The 18,588-nt window shown below is 35.5% G+C and overlaps 1 protein-coding gene across 3 annotated transcripts in view; it reads left to right on the top strand.

Moving 5' to 3' along the window:
* The window catches only part of MLLT10 (MLLT10 histone lysine methyltransferase DOT1L cofactor), a 121,930-nt gene that overhangs the window by 36,392 nt on the left and 66,950 nt on the right, over positions 1-18,588 (top strand). For all 3 annotated transcript variants that reach the window (XM_061996316.1, XM_061996317.1, XM_061996318.1), the window contains 3 exons: positions 3,173-3,276; positions 5,710-5,803; positions 7,756-7,851. In XM_061996316.1, coding sequence (XP_061852300.1) covers positions 3,173-3,276; positions 5,710-5,803; positions 7,756-7,851 — 294 coding nt within the window. The remainder of the gene's footprint in view (positions 1-3,172; positions 3,277-5,709; positions 5,804-7,755; positions 7,852-18,588) is intronic.

The raw sequence follows: 18,588 nt of genomic DNA, 5'->3' as shown, positions 1-18,588 counted from the left end.
AAGTACAGTAGTCTTAAATGTGAGAAGAAACACAGCAGACACTAAAGCATGAGACCTGTCAATATAAAGACATTTTCTGCTATTTCTCTTAAGTTTACCTGCTTCTAGGATGAAAAGTATCACATCACAGAATGAGACCACTGAATGTCTTGATTGGTAGGTTAACTAACAGGAAAACAGATGCTTCCAAAAAGAAATGGGCTAGTAGTTGCTTTTCCTGTTTAGTAGAGGTTTGTTATTCCTTGGATGGGTATACATGGATAATATCTGTTTATTTTATGTGAGCTTTTCATGTCTCTTTCAGGTTCATTTGAAAGTATGTGGTAATTGAATATAATTACTACTTTTTGGAACCTTTTTTTAAGAACTGTTTAAAAAATTAGTGCACTTGATGTTTCTTGATTTGTCTGGTAGCAAAGGCAGCTGTTAGACTTATCTCAATACTGATTTGGCAATAGTGAGAAATTTATGTACAGCTCCTAGGTTTGATTCTGTAAGCAGGGAACGCTCTTGGGTAGCTGCTATGAGTAAATGATTACTTTTTATTTTACAAGGTTTTTCTCGCCTCGTCTTTCCTTTTCTCTTTGCTTTTGCAAAGAAGGTTTATGTTTTGAATCTTTGAAGGAAAAATATTGTCAGAAACATAAAGGCAGCTTTGCAAAATGTGTGTTTTTGCCATTGAAGAAACTTTAGGATATTTGTTCATTTTTTTCAGTAAAATATCCTTTCTGAGACAAAAGCTTTATGTAATGTTTTGTTAATTTTCCAATAAGTTTGGGAGAACTTGTCAGTACTCTCTTCCCTTAAGAGCTCTGAAGAGCAGTGCTGCTGTAGGTGATGAGACACAGAGCTTTACACTTTCCATTCCAGAGATTTCAGAGGTGATGCGGCAATTGCATGGGTTTGCAAATGCACAGAAGTCTTCATTTTTCTGCTTTGTGAAAGAGAAAGGTTGTCAGGCTTCTGGAATTGTTTGTGTGTCTAAGAGAAGGTAGAGCTCAGCTTTAGAGAGAATTTACTCTCCATATTGGAGTGGAAAGATGAACCTTCTTTGTCCCCGTTTCATTTGGAAGGTTAGGAACCAAATTTTAAACTTCTCATGGCTATTGTACAAAGGAGAGAATGTGATTGTGCTTGTTAAATTGGGTAAGCAGTCCACCTTGTGTCTAAACCTGTCTGTAAGGTAGCTATTTGTTTGTTACTAATTTTTAAGTTATTTTACTGTAAGTTAGTTTAAGGGGTCTTGAAACACAGACCCTAAATATAGTATTGAAAAACAAGGCCTACACAGAATGGCCTACTAAATGTAATGTGCATATCACATACTCTCTGTTAATAGAGGTACCTTACTTACGAAGTTATGTAATGTAGTTCCTCAGGTGAGGTTGATAGATCATGACCTTGTTTATTGCTAAAATCTAAATGTATAAGGTCATGATATGGAAAGCTAAAGAGCACTCAGTCTGAGACCTTGTGAAACATCTGAATTATCTGTACACACTACCTCCATGTACAAAGGGAGCAAGGCAAAAAATTAAATAAGATTATCCTCTTTCTGACATTTCAAATGTTAGGATATAGGGTATGATTTTAGGATATATTAGCAATTTGATTTAATGCTTTCTAAAAGTTTTCTGGAAATGGTACAAGAATGACTCACCAACCCTAGAGTATCTGATGTTAACAAAACCACTTTAGTTAGCTGATGTTTTGTGTTAAATGTTGTTCTAAATACCTCTGTAAAAGACTATTCTGATCTCAGACTTTCACTCATTTTCATGGCTTTCTGAGTAATACTGGTTTTGCATTATATCCATTTAATTTTTTATTTCAGTAGTATCTTGGTCTGTTTTTCTTATACTATATTTTTACTACCCATGACCAATGTTCTTTTTATTTATTATTCTGCTCATTCTCTGCCTCACCAAAGGAAATTTGCGCTACAATTGCAATAAATCAATATAAATATAGACATTTTTTTGGGGGAGGCGGGGAGAGAGGAGAAAAGTTTCTCTTTTCTCATCTAAGATCTTGTGGGATTTTTACAGAGGTAGCTGTGTGTCATTGATATTTATTACCTCAGTAAAGTTCTCTCTCACTTAAAACCAGCTACTTGACTTCCCCAATTCCAGAGGATACTTTCATTAAGAATCTGTTCTTAAATTGTTAAATTTTACACATAAATGTGATGTGATAGAATCTTGCTAAATGACATTTCAGTAATAAGGATAGTAAAAAAAAGAGAGAGATGGAGTTTTGCCTGATGTTTCTACTTCAAATTCTGATGAGACATTGTAGTGTAACAGTGAGCCTCTGTACCATATGTATTCATGTTTATTGGCCTTGTGTTAAAAAAGAAATAGGAAAAAAGAAAAGTATTGAATAATGAGAAATATTTGGGATTCTTTTTGTCTTTTTTCATTTTACTGAGAATATTTTTGAAAATATTATAAATTGCCATAGTATCCTAGTGAAACAAACACATGGACAGAAATGCTATGAAGAACTTTTCAGGTACTAGACTGGTTATTTTCATTTTTTCTTGTTTTTAAGGTTGAAATGGGTTTGATATACTAATTTAAACTTTGTTTACAGAAGGTTCTTTTCCATTAAACACAATATCTGATTAAAGGTAACTAAGCATCATATGAGTACTGAAGCATGTTATGAGATTTCTGAAAATTCTTTACACCAATTGTACAGATAAGTTTCAGATGGGAAGTTTTTCTATATGTAATTTTATGGACATAAGCACATATGATGTTTGATACCATTAAACACTCACTAAAATTTGATGTTTCTGAATGCCACTGATAAAGGTGATGTTGAGTGGATGTGAAAATGATTGTGACCTAAAAGGACATAAACACAAACTTAAAAGCAGGGAAAAAACTTGAAGCATAATGTTATTAACCTTCGGGTGTTTAACTGTTTGGCTAGTTGAATTGCACTATAGAATTTAAGTAAATTAGTGTTTGTACTGCTTTAGCATTGACGTGTTACACAGATCCCAAGTGTCTACCAGACAGTCTCCTTTTGCAAACAAACATCATTAGAATTACATAAGTGTAGCTGCAAAATCCAATAGTTCTCATGCTAGAGTCTCCTTAATAAATAAACACAGATTTTATTCGTATTCTTCTTGTCATGTTAAGTATTTTCTCTTTGATAGACTTGCTATATTTGTGATGAACAAGGCAGAGAAAGTAAAGCAGCCACTGGTGCTTGCATGACATGTAATAAACATGGATGTCGACAAGCTTTTCACGTAACATGGTAAGTGTATTTTGTTATTTAACATCTCTGATGTTCCAGAATCAATGCCTACAATGCAATGAAAAACTCTTAATATAAAGTAACTGAATAACTCAGAATGAACTCTGAGTAAAGAAATACAGTAGAGTGGTTTGTGTAGAAATCTAACTTTATTACAATAAGAGTTTGCTAACAATATGGCACTAGCAACATAGACATTGCTGTGAGCTGCAAGAGCTGTTTTAATAATACTCCCATGGGTTGTATTAAATGCTGTGTGCTCCTGTGAATAAGTGGTTTAGAGGGATTTTTTTTTGGTCTTATGTTATTTTTCTTAGATGATAGTTTAAAGAATATGAGAATGTGAAGTCATTGTTTACCTGCTAACTGATTTGATGTTTACATTTGGAAAAACAGTGGGAAGAATTATTAAGCTATACATAACAATGCACTATACTCACCCTTTCTGGTATAGATTTCCAAACATTTGGGAGTAATTCACCTCACTGTTTTTATCTAAATGGTACACATCTACTCTGAACTATTCACTTAGGTTTCACATATAACAGTTGGAGAAAATCAACTGTCCCCCAACGTCTGATTCATTTGGGTTTTCTTATGTTCAGGACATGCTTGTCTCACTTTATGGGCTTTGAAAAAAAGTTGGATAATTAGATTAAAACACATGTCAACAGGTAAAAGAAGGCAAAAGGAGTTCCACCCCAAAATTGACAGGCATTACTTGTTGTGTTTTGGGTTTTTTTTCCCCCAATGCAGCAGAAGCTATTTTGCAACAAATACCAGATTTACACATACTGTCTAGATACATAATCTGTGGATTTACCCACCTTTTCAGGAGGACCCCAGTACACTTCCCTGTGACCATCTCAATCAGGGAAATTATATTTGCACACCTACATATATTACTTTAATGTATTTTCTTCAGTCAAATCAAGTGATACTTTGAATGTGTTGTGCAGATCTTAAAGGATGTAATTCTGTAGTTTAGATGGTGATTTCTTGGCAACTCTTTTCTTTTAATTGCTTGACTAGCTGGCAGGTTTTACTCTTTCATAAGCATCTAATTTTCCATTGGATGTGACCAATGTCAAGTTTCTTTTCATAGTGGAAACGGATTGTGTTCCTCAAAGTGTGCATACCATGTAAAGAGGTTACTTAAAAATGTTAAAAAGTGTTTATATTAAAAGGTTTCTTTTCTTTCAAACACTTGGATATGTACAAGAGACGTTTTCATCTTTTATCTTTTTTCCAAAACCCCATTTTCAGTGAAAGTTATAAAGAACATGAGAATTAGATTCAAAATTGAAATATTTATCTTGCCAATTTTTAGATTTTTAAAAAATTCTTAAAAACCCAGGTATAAAATGTTCCGTAGCCAGAGAGTGCTGTGACTCAGGATATTGAGAGACTTCTGAAATATTTGAAAAATGAAAGAAAAATGTGAAAACTATGAAAGGCGGAGATCGATGGTGAGTTGTATCAATGTCTCAAGGAAGAGAAGAGTCCATCTGGTTTTGTATGGCAAGCTTAGAATGATAAATCTTTACATAAAGAGATCCTCTTAAATGTTTACAGCACCTGTTGTAGGTGTGCTTGTAGTTAGGAAGCAGTGTTTCTGGATTGCCCAAGGTGAAGGTGATTTTAAAAAGCAATGAAAGTAAGCTGTCTTATATATTGTTCTTTCGTTTAAATACTCTGCTTCATAATTTTGACTACAACCGTGTGTTATTATGCTAGTGAACATGATGTGGAAAATGAAACGGAATATTTGGTTTTTCAGTGTTGCTTTTGATAAAGAAAATGAATCAGCATTAAAAATGGTGAAAAGCACATTTGTTATGAAATAATGTAGTAGAATAAGGTAATAATTAGCTCAGGCAAAGAAACTTAGAAATCTTGTTCTTTTTAAAAGAAATTAACCTGCTACAGTCCTTTAAACCAATAAATATGGTTTCATTTCTATGTTATTGAAAATGTATTAAAAAAACCTCAAAAGTGGTAATTTTTCCTGGCAATGCAGAGAAGGATGTGTGCAGCTTCAGAAAAATGTCATCTTTGGATCTACAGTATGATTTTGTTAAAAACTATTCTTTCCGTAGATAGTTGTTGGCTTGAATTTGAGCTAAGAATTGTTGTAAATGGCTTGGTTTATTTATTTGTGGGAATAGCTCAATAAGGAATGTAGATTTTAAAGTTGTAAGGTTGTGTGAGTGGCATAAAGACTATGAAAAAGGCAGCAGGCCAAAGTATACGCCATGCATGGTTCTTCCCTGGACTACAAAGGTTACATATGTGCTTAGATGCCATCAGAAGTCACTTGTGGTAAAGTGTCTCCTATTAAATGCAGATATATTTCTCTGTTATCTGTTGCGATGTTTTGGTACAAGCTGTCATAAAATTGCTTTTCCTGGATGTTGTTTTGTTTCTTTTTAGTGCACAGTTTGCAGGGCTTCTTTGTGAAGAAGAGGGCAATGGTGCAGACAATGTCCAATACTGTGGCTACTGTAAATACCATTTTAGTAAACTGGTATGTATTTGTTAAATTCTGTACATAAATGTCACTGACTTGTTTTTTCATTCTGAATTGCTATTAACATTAGAAATAATATTTTTATGTAACTCAGAAAATACATCCTATTTCATTAAAACAATATTTTAATCACAGCTACAGAAGTACTAGCTGAAAGTGTTTTTATAAGTGGTTACTTTTTAGATGTGTGGGTTTTCCCCCTTTGCCAGAAATACCATGCACATTTAGTGGTTTTTTTCATAAAGTCCCTGTAATGTTTTCTTTTACTATTTCATTAGTTGGCTTCTTGGAATTCAATCCATTTTGTAATAATCTGGAAAATACTACTGGTTTTCCTGTATATTAGAGAATAAAGAAGCCCTTCATTTCTTTCTGCTTCTGTTTCCTTTTTTTAAAAAAAAAGCAATTTTCCTTTTGTTCTATATCTCACTCTGTAGCCAGTGGGCATTCCCTGCTCAAGGGATTCCAATCTCAAGGAATTTTCTTGAGATGTAAATTTTAAAAAACAAACAAGCAAGTAAAGAAGGTGGAAATTTCTGTTACCCCAATAGGTTTTGGATCAGACCTCTGGAGTCTTTCCTATCACTTCTTATCAGTTTGACAGTTCCAGATATGTATTTCTGTGTACATGTGTGAGTGTGTGGACTTGAAGGACTTACTGGTATCTAAAAATATTGTTTATGGATATTGTATTAAGAAGATTTATAATATATATATGTTCAGATACTGCTGTAAGTATAATTAAACTTGATAATTACTTGTTTTCACTGCTAAAAAAGGTGAATACTTGGGTGACCTTTGAATAGGTTGTCAATGAGGTAAAAACACAGGGCCAATGAAGCATTCTACCTTTCTAGAAGATAAGCTTGATGAAGCTAGCTCTGTGTTCTTGGAAATATTGCTGAATTTGCTTCATAATGAAGATGTCAAGGCTTTCTAGGCCCTTGCTAAGCTAAGGGTTTTTTAAAAATTGTTTTGAGATAAGTTTACAAAAAGAACAAAAACAATCTGTTACCTAGCAGTGAAGGCAAGCTCTTAGATTCTTATGCATTTGTTTTGAATGTTCCAGTGCTGCCATGATAAAGAATATACATGTTTATTTAAAAAGCAAGTTTAATGACAAAGTCGTAACTCTGTATTTGACAGGTTAGCTTTCTATTACCAAACTATAGCGATTAGAACAGTAAAGGCTAGCAAGATTATTTAAGTGTTTAATGTTTCTTTAGTGTTACTGTGACTGTTGATACCTGATAAACACAGGTGTTTCATACTTCTGAAGATGGTGGGTAGAGTGTATCTACTATACCAGTGACAATTTTGATTGGCAAAGCACTGACTTGAAGTGTCTTTATAGCGCTACCTCAGTTATGACAAAATAGCAAACATTTTGGCCTAGCATAAAACATTTGCTAGTCCCAGATGAGGCTCAAACATTACAGAAATACAGGCAATTATGCCAGCTGCTTGGTCATGTATGCATTTACATAACTTTCAGTATCATTTAGACCATTTTAATGAAAATATGGCAGACAGGTCACTTGAATAATAAATCACAAAGCTATAAAACAGCCACCTCACAGTGCATTTCAAGCATGTGGCATTGCTAGCACTGTGACTTCATGTGATATTCATTTGAATAGCATATTTTTTGTTTTATGTACAAAAATTTGAAATGTGTTTAGCATCTTTTAACCTTTAAAAAGTGACGTATCTCATTTCTTTGTGGAGTGCACCTCTTGCAAACTTGTGGGAGATGTAAAATTCATAGGTTTTTTTTCCTAGTATACATTGGGTAGTCTTAGTTTATTTCATAATTTGTCAGTTTTTCCATAACTGATGTTTATTTTTTCTTCAAACAGTAGGGTATCTTTTCATTTTAAATGCTATATACTTTTTATTTATTCAAATGGTTCCTTTTCTCTATCCATAAATATGTTTTCTCTTTTTAGAAAAAGAGCAAACGGGGATCTAATAGGTCATATGATCAAAGTTTAAGTGATTCTTCCTCTCACTCTCAGGATAAACATCATGAGAAGGAGAAAAAAGTAAGTGGATTTGTCGTTGCTAATATGTGGCACATCTGCTTAATAGTAGCACTCTTTGATAAAATTAGTTTTTGCTAAAAAGTGTGGAGGAAACCTTGTTCCTGAAGCACTGAAAAATAACACGGGTGATAAACTAGAGGTATTAGGATCCAATGAGGAAGCACCTCAGGTTCATTTGTACACACACCTTACTGCTCCTGTTTATCATCAGTTTTGAGATACACACGGAAACGTAACCGTTGGGAAGACTATTTCCATGTAGCGTCTTTTGCTTTAGTTTTACATTATAGATATTTTTGTGTAGCCTTTGCGACTAGATGAGAAAGAAAAGCAGGTGTAGACATTTTAGCAAAGCATGCTGATAAAAAGCTGCATCTGATTTTTTATGTTTCAACCTGTTACATCTGTTTCTTCTTATCAAAGACGTGACGTCTCTTGTTGATACGTTTTTCTTGTACTGGTGGTCAAGCCCACTGTGATGGCAGAATACCTTGTCATTCATCTGGTAATCTTCCTGGGAGGGTACAAAGAATGTAATTTGACTGTTAATTTCTGTTGTTACTATATTCTTGTAGCAATTTAACTCACAATATTTTTAAAAAGATGTAAATTTTGATTATTAGTAGTATTTTATGTTTTTAGTGCTGTTAAAGTAATAGTTGTCTGTGGGGAGTTTATAATCTAAATTCAACACAGACTGGTAACAGACAGTGGCATGGTAATGCAAATTTGCTTTGGCTCTTTTTTAGCCCTCTAAGAATACACCCAAAGATGTTGCTTACCTGCATGCATCTTGTACAACTAACTTAATAGACTTTTCTGCACGTGTGGATAGACTTAGTTTTGCATTATTCAAAATCATTACATAAACAATGAAAATAATGAATGTATTGATCAAATGTGTATTATATGAAGGAGCTAAATTTATAGTGACAGGAAATTTAATAATAAATGTTATTCAGACCATTACTCTCCTTGATACTTGATTTGGTTTTTAATCCCTATTTCACTATGGATGGATGTTGATCTCCATTGGTTTTGGAGATACTTATAAAAAGGTGTCTTTAGATCTGGTTAATGGTGTAGGTGAATAGTTCTATCTTCATCTGGTAATGTAGAAGAGATTGTGCATTGCAATGTGGTTGTACCTCCAAATCTAAATTTAAGACTAAAATAATAAAAGTATAGATTTTTTGCAGATCTTGTTTTCTTATTAACACATTGATAGAAAAACACTGTATTGAGTTATAGACTACAGAATTACCTGCAAGGGAAAACCTTGCCAACATTTGCCATGTTTATTTCTTAGTTTTTCACCACTGTCATCTTTCAGTTCATATTTTCTTAAAATACATGCATGGATTTTGTTTCACAAAGACAAAACCTCAAAGCTGAATTTGAAGAAATTATGAGGTGTGAGCATGTTTTGTCTGGGACAAAAGGATTTTTCAGTTTTTCATGCTCTGCTGGCAAGCAGGTGGACAAGAAACTGTGAGGGAGCAAGGCCAGAACAGCTTGCCTGAACTAGCCGAAGGGCTATGTGGGGTTAAATCGTAATAGAATGTGAGCCTCAGTTTCAGTTTTGTATGTCTGAGCAGTGCAGCACTTTCTTAGCACAGTGTATTCAGCCAATGTATCAGCTATTTTTTCTGCTAGCTGCTCAGCTGCTTCTGCTCTGGAAGTGTTTTGATGTGGATCTGCTATTAAGTTAATGTTGTGGCTTGGCTTTCCAAGTCCTGGCCTTTTTCTGTGATTTGAAGTTTGCTAGAAATAGGATATTAAAGTTTCTTCTGTCATGAACTGAAACATGGTAATCCAGAAGATCTCATCATCTGTAACAGCAAGTGAAGCAATATAATTTGAAGCATGAGCCTATTATTTGACATTCAGTTGATTTTGTGGCACATTATAGCATGTTCACTTATCAAGTTGAGCTATCTTTATATGATATATAATAACAAAATTCTGTTCTAGCTAAAACCACCACGTGGTGAAAAAAGTTGCAGTTTCCTGAAGCTGTTTTCATGGCTACTGATTTTTTTGTTCAGTGTTTTTAATCTTACACATGATAGTTAAAGAACAACCTGTCTTTTGCAAAGTCCTAATCTTCAGTGAGTGAACTGTATGTGGTATAGAGGCTCATTTTCTTTGTGACATTGATTACCTTCTCCATGTGATGTCTTATTTGATAAAATGTGTAAAATATATAGTGGATCTTTGAGAAGGAGAGTGATTTTTTTTTTTTAGGGTGACTTTCCTTATTTTGGTCTTCTGTAAATCCATTTGGAATCTAGATTACTGTCATATTACAGTAAATATCTTTCTTCCCAGATACAATGGTGTCTGGTCCTCCCCTCCAGGGAGAGCACTCTAGTTTCTACTTTGTTCTTTGGAAATTTGGATAATGATGCTTAGGCATCCTTAAAGCTTTCCCTTTAGCCACAGAGAAGTCATGAGTTGAGTGTTGTAACAATTTTTATTGCTCATTTTATTGCTATCAATTTGCTTATAAAACATTGTTCTGCAAAAAGAAGTTGGTCTGTCATTTTTGTAAACGGGCTGAATTGAAAGCATGTGGTTTCCTTCATAATAGGTATTTAGCCTTTTCTGGGCACTGTGTGTCTAAAATAGATAGCAAATATGTAACTGTATAATAATTTCAAAAAAAAACAACAAACCTTTGATATAATTCAATTTTACTGAGGAATTTGAAGCTACAGAATAAATAGCTTAGCTATATTCTGATTAGTGCTGCACTAAGTTTTGTTAATGTCTATGGAAGAGATATTATTTAGAAATTATTAGAGAAGAGGCTGTGTGTCTTACAAATAGGAGTTAGTAGCATGTTGCTTTACTTCCCGTTAGAATATCTCTTTTTTCAGGGTCTAGATGTTTACCTCAAGCCTTTTGGGGAAAAAAATTAGGTCACCGTGAGGCTGTGGAAGAGTAGGTCACTTTGGTAATGTTCCTGGTAGCCTTATCTTTGGAAGGGATTAAAGAAGGAACTAAACATGTCTGGGATTGGCCTTTGTGTAAAAGAAATGTTTCTTGCCACTTCAGTGAAAGTCAGGCAAGCTTACTAGAACTATATGCTAGTTTTATGTATTTTTATATATAAGCATTATAATGCTTCTTAAAAATGTGAATTAACTACACACCAGCTACTGTATTACTGCTGAATTACACAGATTTCTACTAGAAGTGCTTTGGTCTGGCCTGAGCAGGAAGGGGAAATTTAAAAGTCTTTGCTATGATGGCTCATATAATGCAAATTAAACAAAAATGGCCTTTGTGAGTGAAGACTGTAAATGTGTGACAAGTGGTGATTGAAGAGACAAAAAGAACAAAATAATGATGAGTAGCTCCAGGACACTATTACGGAAGTTCAAAGGTGTCAGAGGAGAACCTAAAATGCAGGAGCCAAGACAAGTATTCTAAACACCGAGGTACTGTCTAAAAGGAATTCATTATGGGCATCTTTGTGCTGCTTGTCCTGTTCTTAAACAACTGTTACACCTTCTCTGATTTTGAGGGGGGAAGCGTGCACATCTGAGAAGAGTTTGAAGCAGTGTGTGATGTTTAGCATGTTCCACTGTAGCTGTAAGTTTGGTGAATGTGTAAATAAAGTTTCATTAGAAAGATACTGTATGTATATTCAGTAATAAATACCTTTAATGTCTGCACAGTTAAGAGCAAAGGTGACATTTTGTTTGATTTGTTGCCTTCTAAAGTTCTGTATTAACTTCAGCTGTATTCTGTGTCTGCCTGATAATCAACTAAGTGTAATCTACTGAAAGTGGCATCAGGTGTTACCGATGATGCAGCAAAATGATCTCTTGTGGACATCAGAAGGAACTATATAAGCAGATAAGATGGTTTTAATTTAAGAAGAAAAGTAGGAACTTCTGACAATTATCATGCTTATCATGAAATTACTGATTTCACTGGCTCATATTTTTCTAACCTTACAGTAACACACTACATAAATTACAGAAAAAATAATATTGCCTTTAGTACCCCTTAGCACAACAAAGACTTCATAACAGTATTAAGCTTGACACCTGGGATTAGTTAATTATTGTGAAACCAAAATGACAGAGAGAGCACTGCAGATACACCTAAAAAGTACTCTAAGCCTACATTAGTTGCAGCTGTCTTTTTTCTCCTCAAAGTACACATTTGAGTTTTTTGCTTTTCGCTTTGTGAAAGGAAACAAACTCAAAACCTGGCCCCAGCAGAGCCTGTGCACAAAGTAATAGTGATTAGTAACAGTGATTGTTGTCTCTGTGGACTATAAAACTGAAATTCCATGAGTGACAAAATCCTCAAACATTCCTCTGAAAAAGTTTGGTTCTTTCTTTCATGGAGTTACTGCGTCACTGTGGCATCTATAGGTGTCTCTAGAGAAACCCTGGGAGAATCAGAATTTTGAGCAGATCTCTACCATTGTAAGTTCTTAGTGTGCTCATCAAAAGAGTTGTGTTTTTTTTAATGAAACATGACATTGTTATTCTGTATGTCCTGCTAAGTCTGCTGGGATTAACCAAAACACTTTTCTGTTTCATTGAAAAATTGCTATGATAGACTTGAGGTATTATTAGATGTTACTCTTATTTATTTTATTACTTATTAGTGATATTAGACATTAGTTCAGTTTCTCCAACATCTTCACAATATGAAAAGACTTTGTCCAATAACGGTTTTGATCTTTCTACAAGTTCAGTGTATTGTAGCATCATTTACTTAACTCCTCAATGTTTGTAGTCAGCCATGTTATAAGACAGAGAAGAGTAATTTGAATAACTGGGGTAAAATGTAAGCTGAACTTCAAAGAAATGTGAACATTTGTTGCTTGTGGATTTTTCCTTGTCTTAATTTGAAAACTAGATGACACCTGAACATTAGAAATAGATCATTAAGGCTACTGCTTGATTTTTATGTGAGCAATATATCTTGCTACATTCCAATTCTGTAGCTGTAACTCTTGAGAGATGTAGAACCAAAAGGTACTTAAAGATATTTTTTCTTTGCTTTATATCCTAGGTTAATGCCAGATTATTAGTACTTGATTTGAGTGTGTAACAGTTTTTAGAAGGTGGTCTTGGATACTTTTCATTAAGTTGTATGTGTGTGCTGTTCACCAGGTAAAATGTTCTGTGTGCAGGTAGACCATATGTAATTAAAGGTAACTGCACTGTTAAGCTGACTTAGGCAGGAAAATGAGGCGTTCCTTTTGCTTACCCTTCTGTTTGCCTATTTCTTCACATATATTGATGGAGTATCTTTAAGTTACCTTGCAGACAATGGAGTATTTCACAGCATGTAATATAATACATATTTTAAAGTTTTAAAACTTGAAATTTTGTAGGAATAAATAAAGGTAAGCATAGTAATAAATAGTTGCCTTGATGTAGTTGATTTTGCAGTATTTTTGAAGTCATAAAGTGCTACTGAAGTGTTTAGAGTGTTTAGCAGTGAGCATCAGCATTAATATTAAACTAAGTAATTAATACTAAAATATTAAGAGAGTTGTTGTGTGTTAGTCTTGCACCTAAGAAGCTTTGGTGAGCCTTTTTATCAATGATTCTTGAGTCTTTTTACTATTGATGGTTAAAATTCTGACCATTATTGCTGTATTTAAATGAGGCTTTGGAATCTTTTAAGTAATTGTATCAAGGATTAGTATTTAAGAATAAGTTTTGTGCTTAGAGCCGAGTATCTATTTGTTTGAATAATGCTGGCAGTACTGTACAGCCCCTCCCTATAAACTATCTCATGCCTATATCCTTTTATTACTCTGACTGCAGCAATGCTGCTACTGCATTTAATTTTCCTACTGTAGTTTATACCATATAAAATGATAGGTAGATGAATGTCTGAGATAGTGGTGTTCTTGTCAAAACAAGATAAATTAGAATTTGAATTCGAAACTTGTGAACCATGGACATCTTTCATTCTGGAATTGTTATGGGTTTATTACTAATAGCTACTAGTCACAAAAAAGAGGTCAAGCAAGTCTTGTATTGGGGATTAGCAAGAACTATGTGCAGCTTTCTATTAAATGTTAGTTGTAATGGTGACAGCTCTGGATTTACAAGCTTCAGTGATGGAAAGACAGTGCAGAAAATCCATACATGACAGAAGCAGTCTGAGTACTCTGTGCTAAGAGGATGTTCTGATATGTTGGAGTTTTTTGAGGGAATCAAAAACAGTGACTGAAAAATTAATGATTTAGACATGTAGATGATTTTGCTTAAAAGAATCACTAAGGAAAATAGATCTGAAAATACTGTTAAGGTTTTAAAACTTGTAACAATCAATAGTAAGGGAGGTTAACAGTTTTTGTAATACAGAGGATAGGAATGGAATACTTCAAGGTCAACCCAAGCAGTTTTGTCTGAAGGGCTTAGCACTGGTCCTTGCTGATAGCATTCATGTGTTTGAATTCTTCCAAAATAGAAGTTAGTCTCCTGTTTCCTGAGTATGTGAGCTCTTGCTCCTCCATTCTTTATCTACCTCTTGTCCTTATTACTGTCCATCTCTTGTGGTGCTTCACTGACCTAACCTAGCACACTAAAACAGCAGAAAACTATCCAGTTTTATTTTTGTTGCTGCTGTTTTAGTGGTTTGAATTGGCACAGAGAAGATCTGACAAGCGAAGCAGTGTGGGAAAGGTGAGAGAGGGGTCAGGAAACTATTTTTTTTCCTTTGTAACAGTGAACTGTTTTCCTTTGTAACACTGAACTGTTAAATACCAAACTTCAGAATGTAGTTTAATGAAATGAAGTACTGTGGAAATCATGATGTATGAAGTCTGGGTATTTTGTATTGGTATTTAGCTACACCATAAATCAGGGCTCATAAAGTTGTAGGATGAATAATGTTACAGCTGCTTACCCAGTGGCTTCAGGACAGTCATACCTTATTTTTCTTACTGTAAGAAAGGTTTCAGGAGCTACCTGAATCTGTTTTTTTGAGCTATTTATTGTGAACCAAGGTTGAACTTTCTTGTGTCAATTTTGTGGTCTACTCTGTATTTTTAACATATTCTTTGGAATGTTTCTTCTGCTAAATCCTGTCCTTACAGAACATAGCGCTGCATCTATCAACTCTACAACTATCTTGAAATGCAGGTGTTTGGGACATCTGTACTCATGCCTATGAATCTTTAAAAAATACAAGTATCAAGTATATAAATGGGACACACGGGTTCTGTCTGCCTTCAGGGCTCTCCTGGCTTTCACTTGAAAACAATATTATTTTAAATTCTTGTTAAGAGTAAGTTTTGCCTTTTTCTTTACAGTAAAGCTTGGAAAAGGTTACACATTTGATATCATTACCTTCCCTAAAGTAATGGGTTTCCATGTGTTTTTTGAATGAATATTTATCTTAGTGAGCTGCTGTGATTATGGGGTTTTTTTAAGAGGTGTAGCTCAACAGAGGAGGTCTTACAGAAGTGAAGCATGCAGTGAGTTGTTCATGAAGGGACAACTGTTTTTTTTCTGGCAGTAGGGAGGAGGCTAGTTGTGCATCTTTTGAGATAGACTTGATTGAGAGCTGCCATATTTGTTAAATATTATGGAAATTCATGTTCCTCTGTTCTTGATCCAAAAGTGGATATGGAAATTCATGTTCCTCTGTTCTTGATCCAAAAGTGAATATTTCAGAACTTTTTATGCATTTGTATACATCTTCTTGGTGGGAAGAGGGTGTGACTCTGAGGAGTCACTTTGCGTGAGCTAAGTCTCTTCAGCTCAGCAGGTTGTTGCCAAAATTTTTATTCTTACCAGTGTAAAACCTGAACATTCCTTTCAAAGGTTTTCTTGCAATGAAATGTTCTCCACTTTTTTGATGTTATTTGCATCTGCAGTATATTCCCATTCAGAAGTAGGACTTCTGAACTTTCCTTAGGAATGAAAAACAGAAGGAAAAGAAAAAAAAAAGAGTAGGAATTGTTAGAGGAGGCACAACCTAAAAGGAAGAGGCAATGTAGAGTTAGAGCAGACCTGCTGTGCATGATGTCTTGTCTGCAAAAGCCTTCTGGTAGAGTTACCCTTCCAGTGGCCTTGAGTGGTAAGCTGTAACCTTGGTAAGCTGTCCTGACAAGCTTTGTGTTGTTTTAGATATGGGAAGGGAATTTGCTGTGATAGCTGTTGCTTTACTTTTCAGAATTTAAAGCATGTTCTTTCCAGACTTATAGTTGGTTTTGCCTGCTCCCTTCTACCTATTCTTGTATCCCTCTTTCTTGCCTCTTGACACATCCTTTTCTGTTAAGACTGCTATCAAAGTGATTTCAGTACATTACAGAATAATTTGAAGTCCACCTCACTCTTCATTTGATCAGAATTCTATGTTTGTTTGCCTTTCAGACAAAATTAACACTGGAAGTAGAGGATCATTAGAAAGTCAACAGAAGAGATTGTGAAAAATATTAATTTGATTGTTTCCTATTATTTGCACATGGTACTGTGAAGTTAACAGAGGATACTGTCAGCAAGTTTACTGACAATATACTAAGCTGGGGGGAGTGACTGACACACCAGCGGCGGTGATGCCATTCAACGAGACCTGGACAGGCTGAAGGGTTGGGCAGAGAGAAATCTAATGAAATTCAACAAGGGCAAGTGTAGAGTCTTACATCTGGGAAAGAATAATCCCATGTACCAGTACAAGTTGGGGAATGAACTCTTAGAGAGTAGCACAGGGGAAAGGGACCTGGGGGTCTTGGGGGGCAGCAGGATGAGCATGAGCCAGCAATGTGCCCTCGTGGCCAAGAAGGCTAGTGGCATCCAGGGTGTATTAGAAGGGCTGTGGGCAGTAGGTCAGGAGAGGTTCTCCCCCCCTTTTATTCCGCCCTTGTGAGACTACATCTGGAATATTGTGTCCAGTTCTGGGCCCCTCGGTTCCAGGACATGGAGCTGCTGGAGAGAATTCAGCACAGGGCCACCAAGATGATGAAGGGACTGGACCATCTCAACGATGAAAGGCTAAGGGAGCTGGGGCTCTTTAGCTTGGAGGAGACTGAGAGGTGACCTCATTAATGTTTCCAAATACATAATGGATGAGTATCAGGAGAATGAAGCCAGGCTATTCTCAGTGATGGCCGATGATAGAACAAGTGGCAGTGGGTGCAAGCTGGAACATAAGAGGTTCCAAAGAAACACAGAGAAGGATTTCTTCACTGTGAGGGTGATGGAGCACTGGAAGGGACTGTCCAGATGGGTTGTGGAGTCTCCTTCTCTGGAGACATTCTAAACCCACCTGAATGAGTTCCTGTGTGACCTACTCTAGGTGGTCCTGCTCTGGCAGGGGGAATTGGACTAGGTGATATTTCGAGGTCCCTTCCAATTCTTAAGATTCCGTGATTCTGTGTAAAGTGTATTAAAGGCATTGTCTCCTGTGTCCAAAGTGAGAATTAAAAATTCTTCACAGTTATTTGAATTTCCCAGTAAAATGATGAAAGATGAAGAAGCTCAGGCAATGGCTTAGATTTCCATTTTGTAACTTCCTTCTTGGGGCTTGTTTGGGGTTAAATGAAAATGTTACTCACCTTTACCTGTACACGTTTCACTGCTTTTAGCTAGGAGAGAGTTAATGTTCTTCCTAGTAGCCGAAACAGGGCAATGTTTTGCATTTGTGCTGAAAACAGCATTGATAACAGAGGAATGTTTTGGTTATTGCTGAGCGGGGATTGCACAGCTTCAAGGCCAGTTTCTACTTCTCACCCTGCCCTGGCAGTGAGTGGGCTGGGGTGCTGGAGGGAGCCGGGAGGGAGCATGGCCAGGACAGCTGACCTGAACTAGCCAAAGGGCTCTTCCATACCTCAGAACGTCATGCCCAGTATATAAACTGAGGGAGCTGGCTGGGAGGGGCAAATCATTGCTTGAGCATCGGTCAGTGGGTGGTGAGCATCGCTTGATCTTTCTCTCCCTTGGGGTTTTATTTTTCTCTTTGTTATATTAATTTTCATTGAAATGATAGTTACACATTTTGGTATTATGATTATTATTACAATATTTGATTTCTTTTTAGGTATTAAACTGTTCTTAACCCATAAGTTTTACTTTTTTCCTGATTCTCCTCCCCATCCCATTGCAGTGGGGGGAGGCGGGTGGTGAGCGGATGGCTGTGTGGTGTTTGCTGCTGACTGAGGTTAAACTGTTAAACACTGATGATATAGTAAGCTGTGTAACTTGCATTGATGAAAGGCTTTTAGATCAACAGATTTGATGGATAACATGGCGATCTTGGTATAGATGCTTCTGTTTTCTCTTGATCCTTGTTTGTTTTATGTCAGTACAGGTAGCACTTTTGGGATTGCTATATTTAAGAAATTGTTGAAAAGACTGTGTAGTGCCTCCTCTCTGTTTTCTTTTATTTTCTTTCAAATGTGTGTTTTCCAGATCTAAAAGACCCAAACAAATGATTTTCCCTCCCAAAAAACCCCTCAAATAAAACAAAACTAGCCTTCTTGATCTAAAAATCCTTCAACGTACTTATATTAGGCTTTAATCAACTGTGAAATCCTGCCTTGTGGTGTATATTGTTGTAATTATGATGCCTGAACACTTTGTTATGAAGAGGAAGACTCTATTTCTATCCAAGCAACTAATTGGGGACAAAAAAAAAAAAAAACCCCACAAGTTCAATTCAGTGTATGAAAAAACAAACCTAGAAATCCCCACTGGCCTTGAGTTCTGACTCATCTTTTAGATTGTAAGAAGTGTCCAAGAGTCA

This window comes from Colius striatus, chromosome 5 (assembly GCF_028858725.1).
Source record: "Colius striatus isolate bColStr4 chromosome 5, bColStr4.1.hap1, whole genome shotgun sequence".
Classification (NCBI taxonomy): domain Eukaryota; kingdom Metazoa; phylum Chordata; class Aves; order Coliiformes; family Coliidae; genus Colius; species Colius striatus.
The sequence above is the reverse complement of the archived record's forward strand: the minus strand, read 5'-3'. Positions and strand labels throughout refer to the sequence as shown.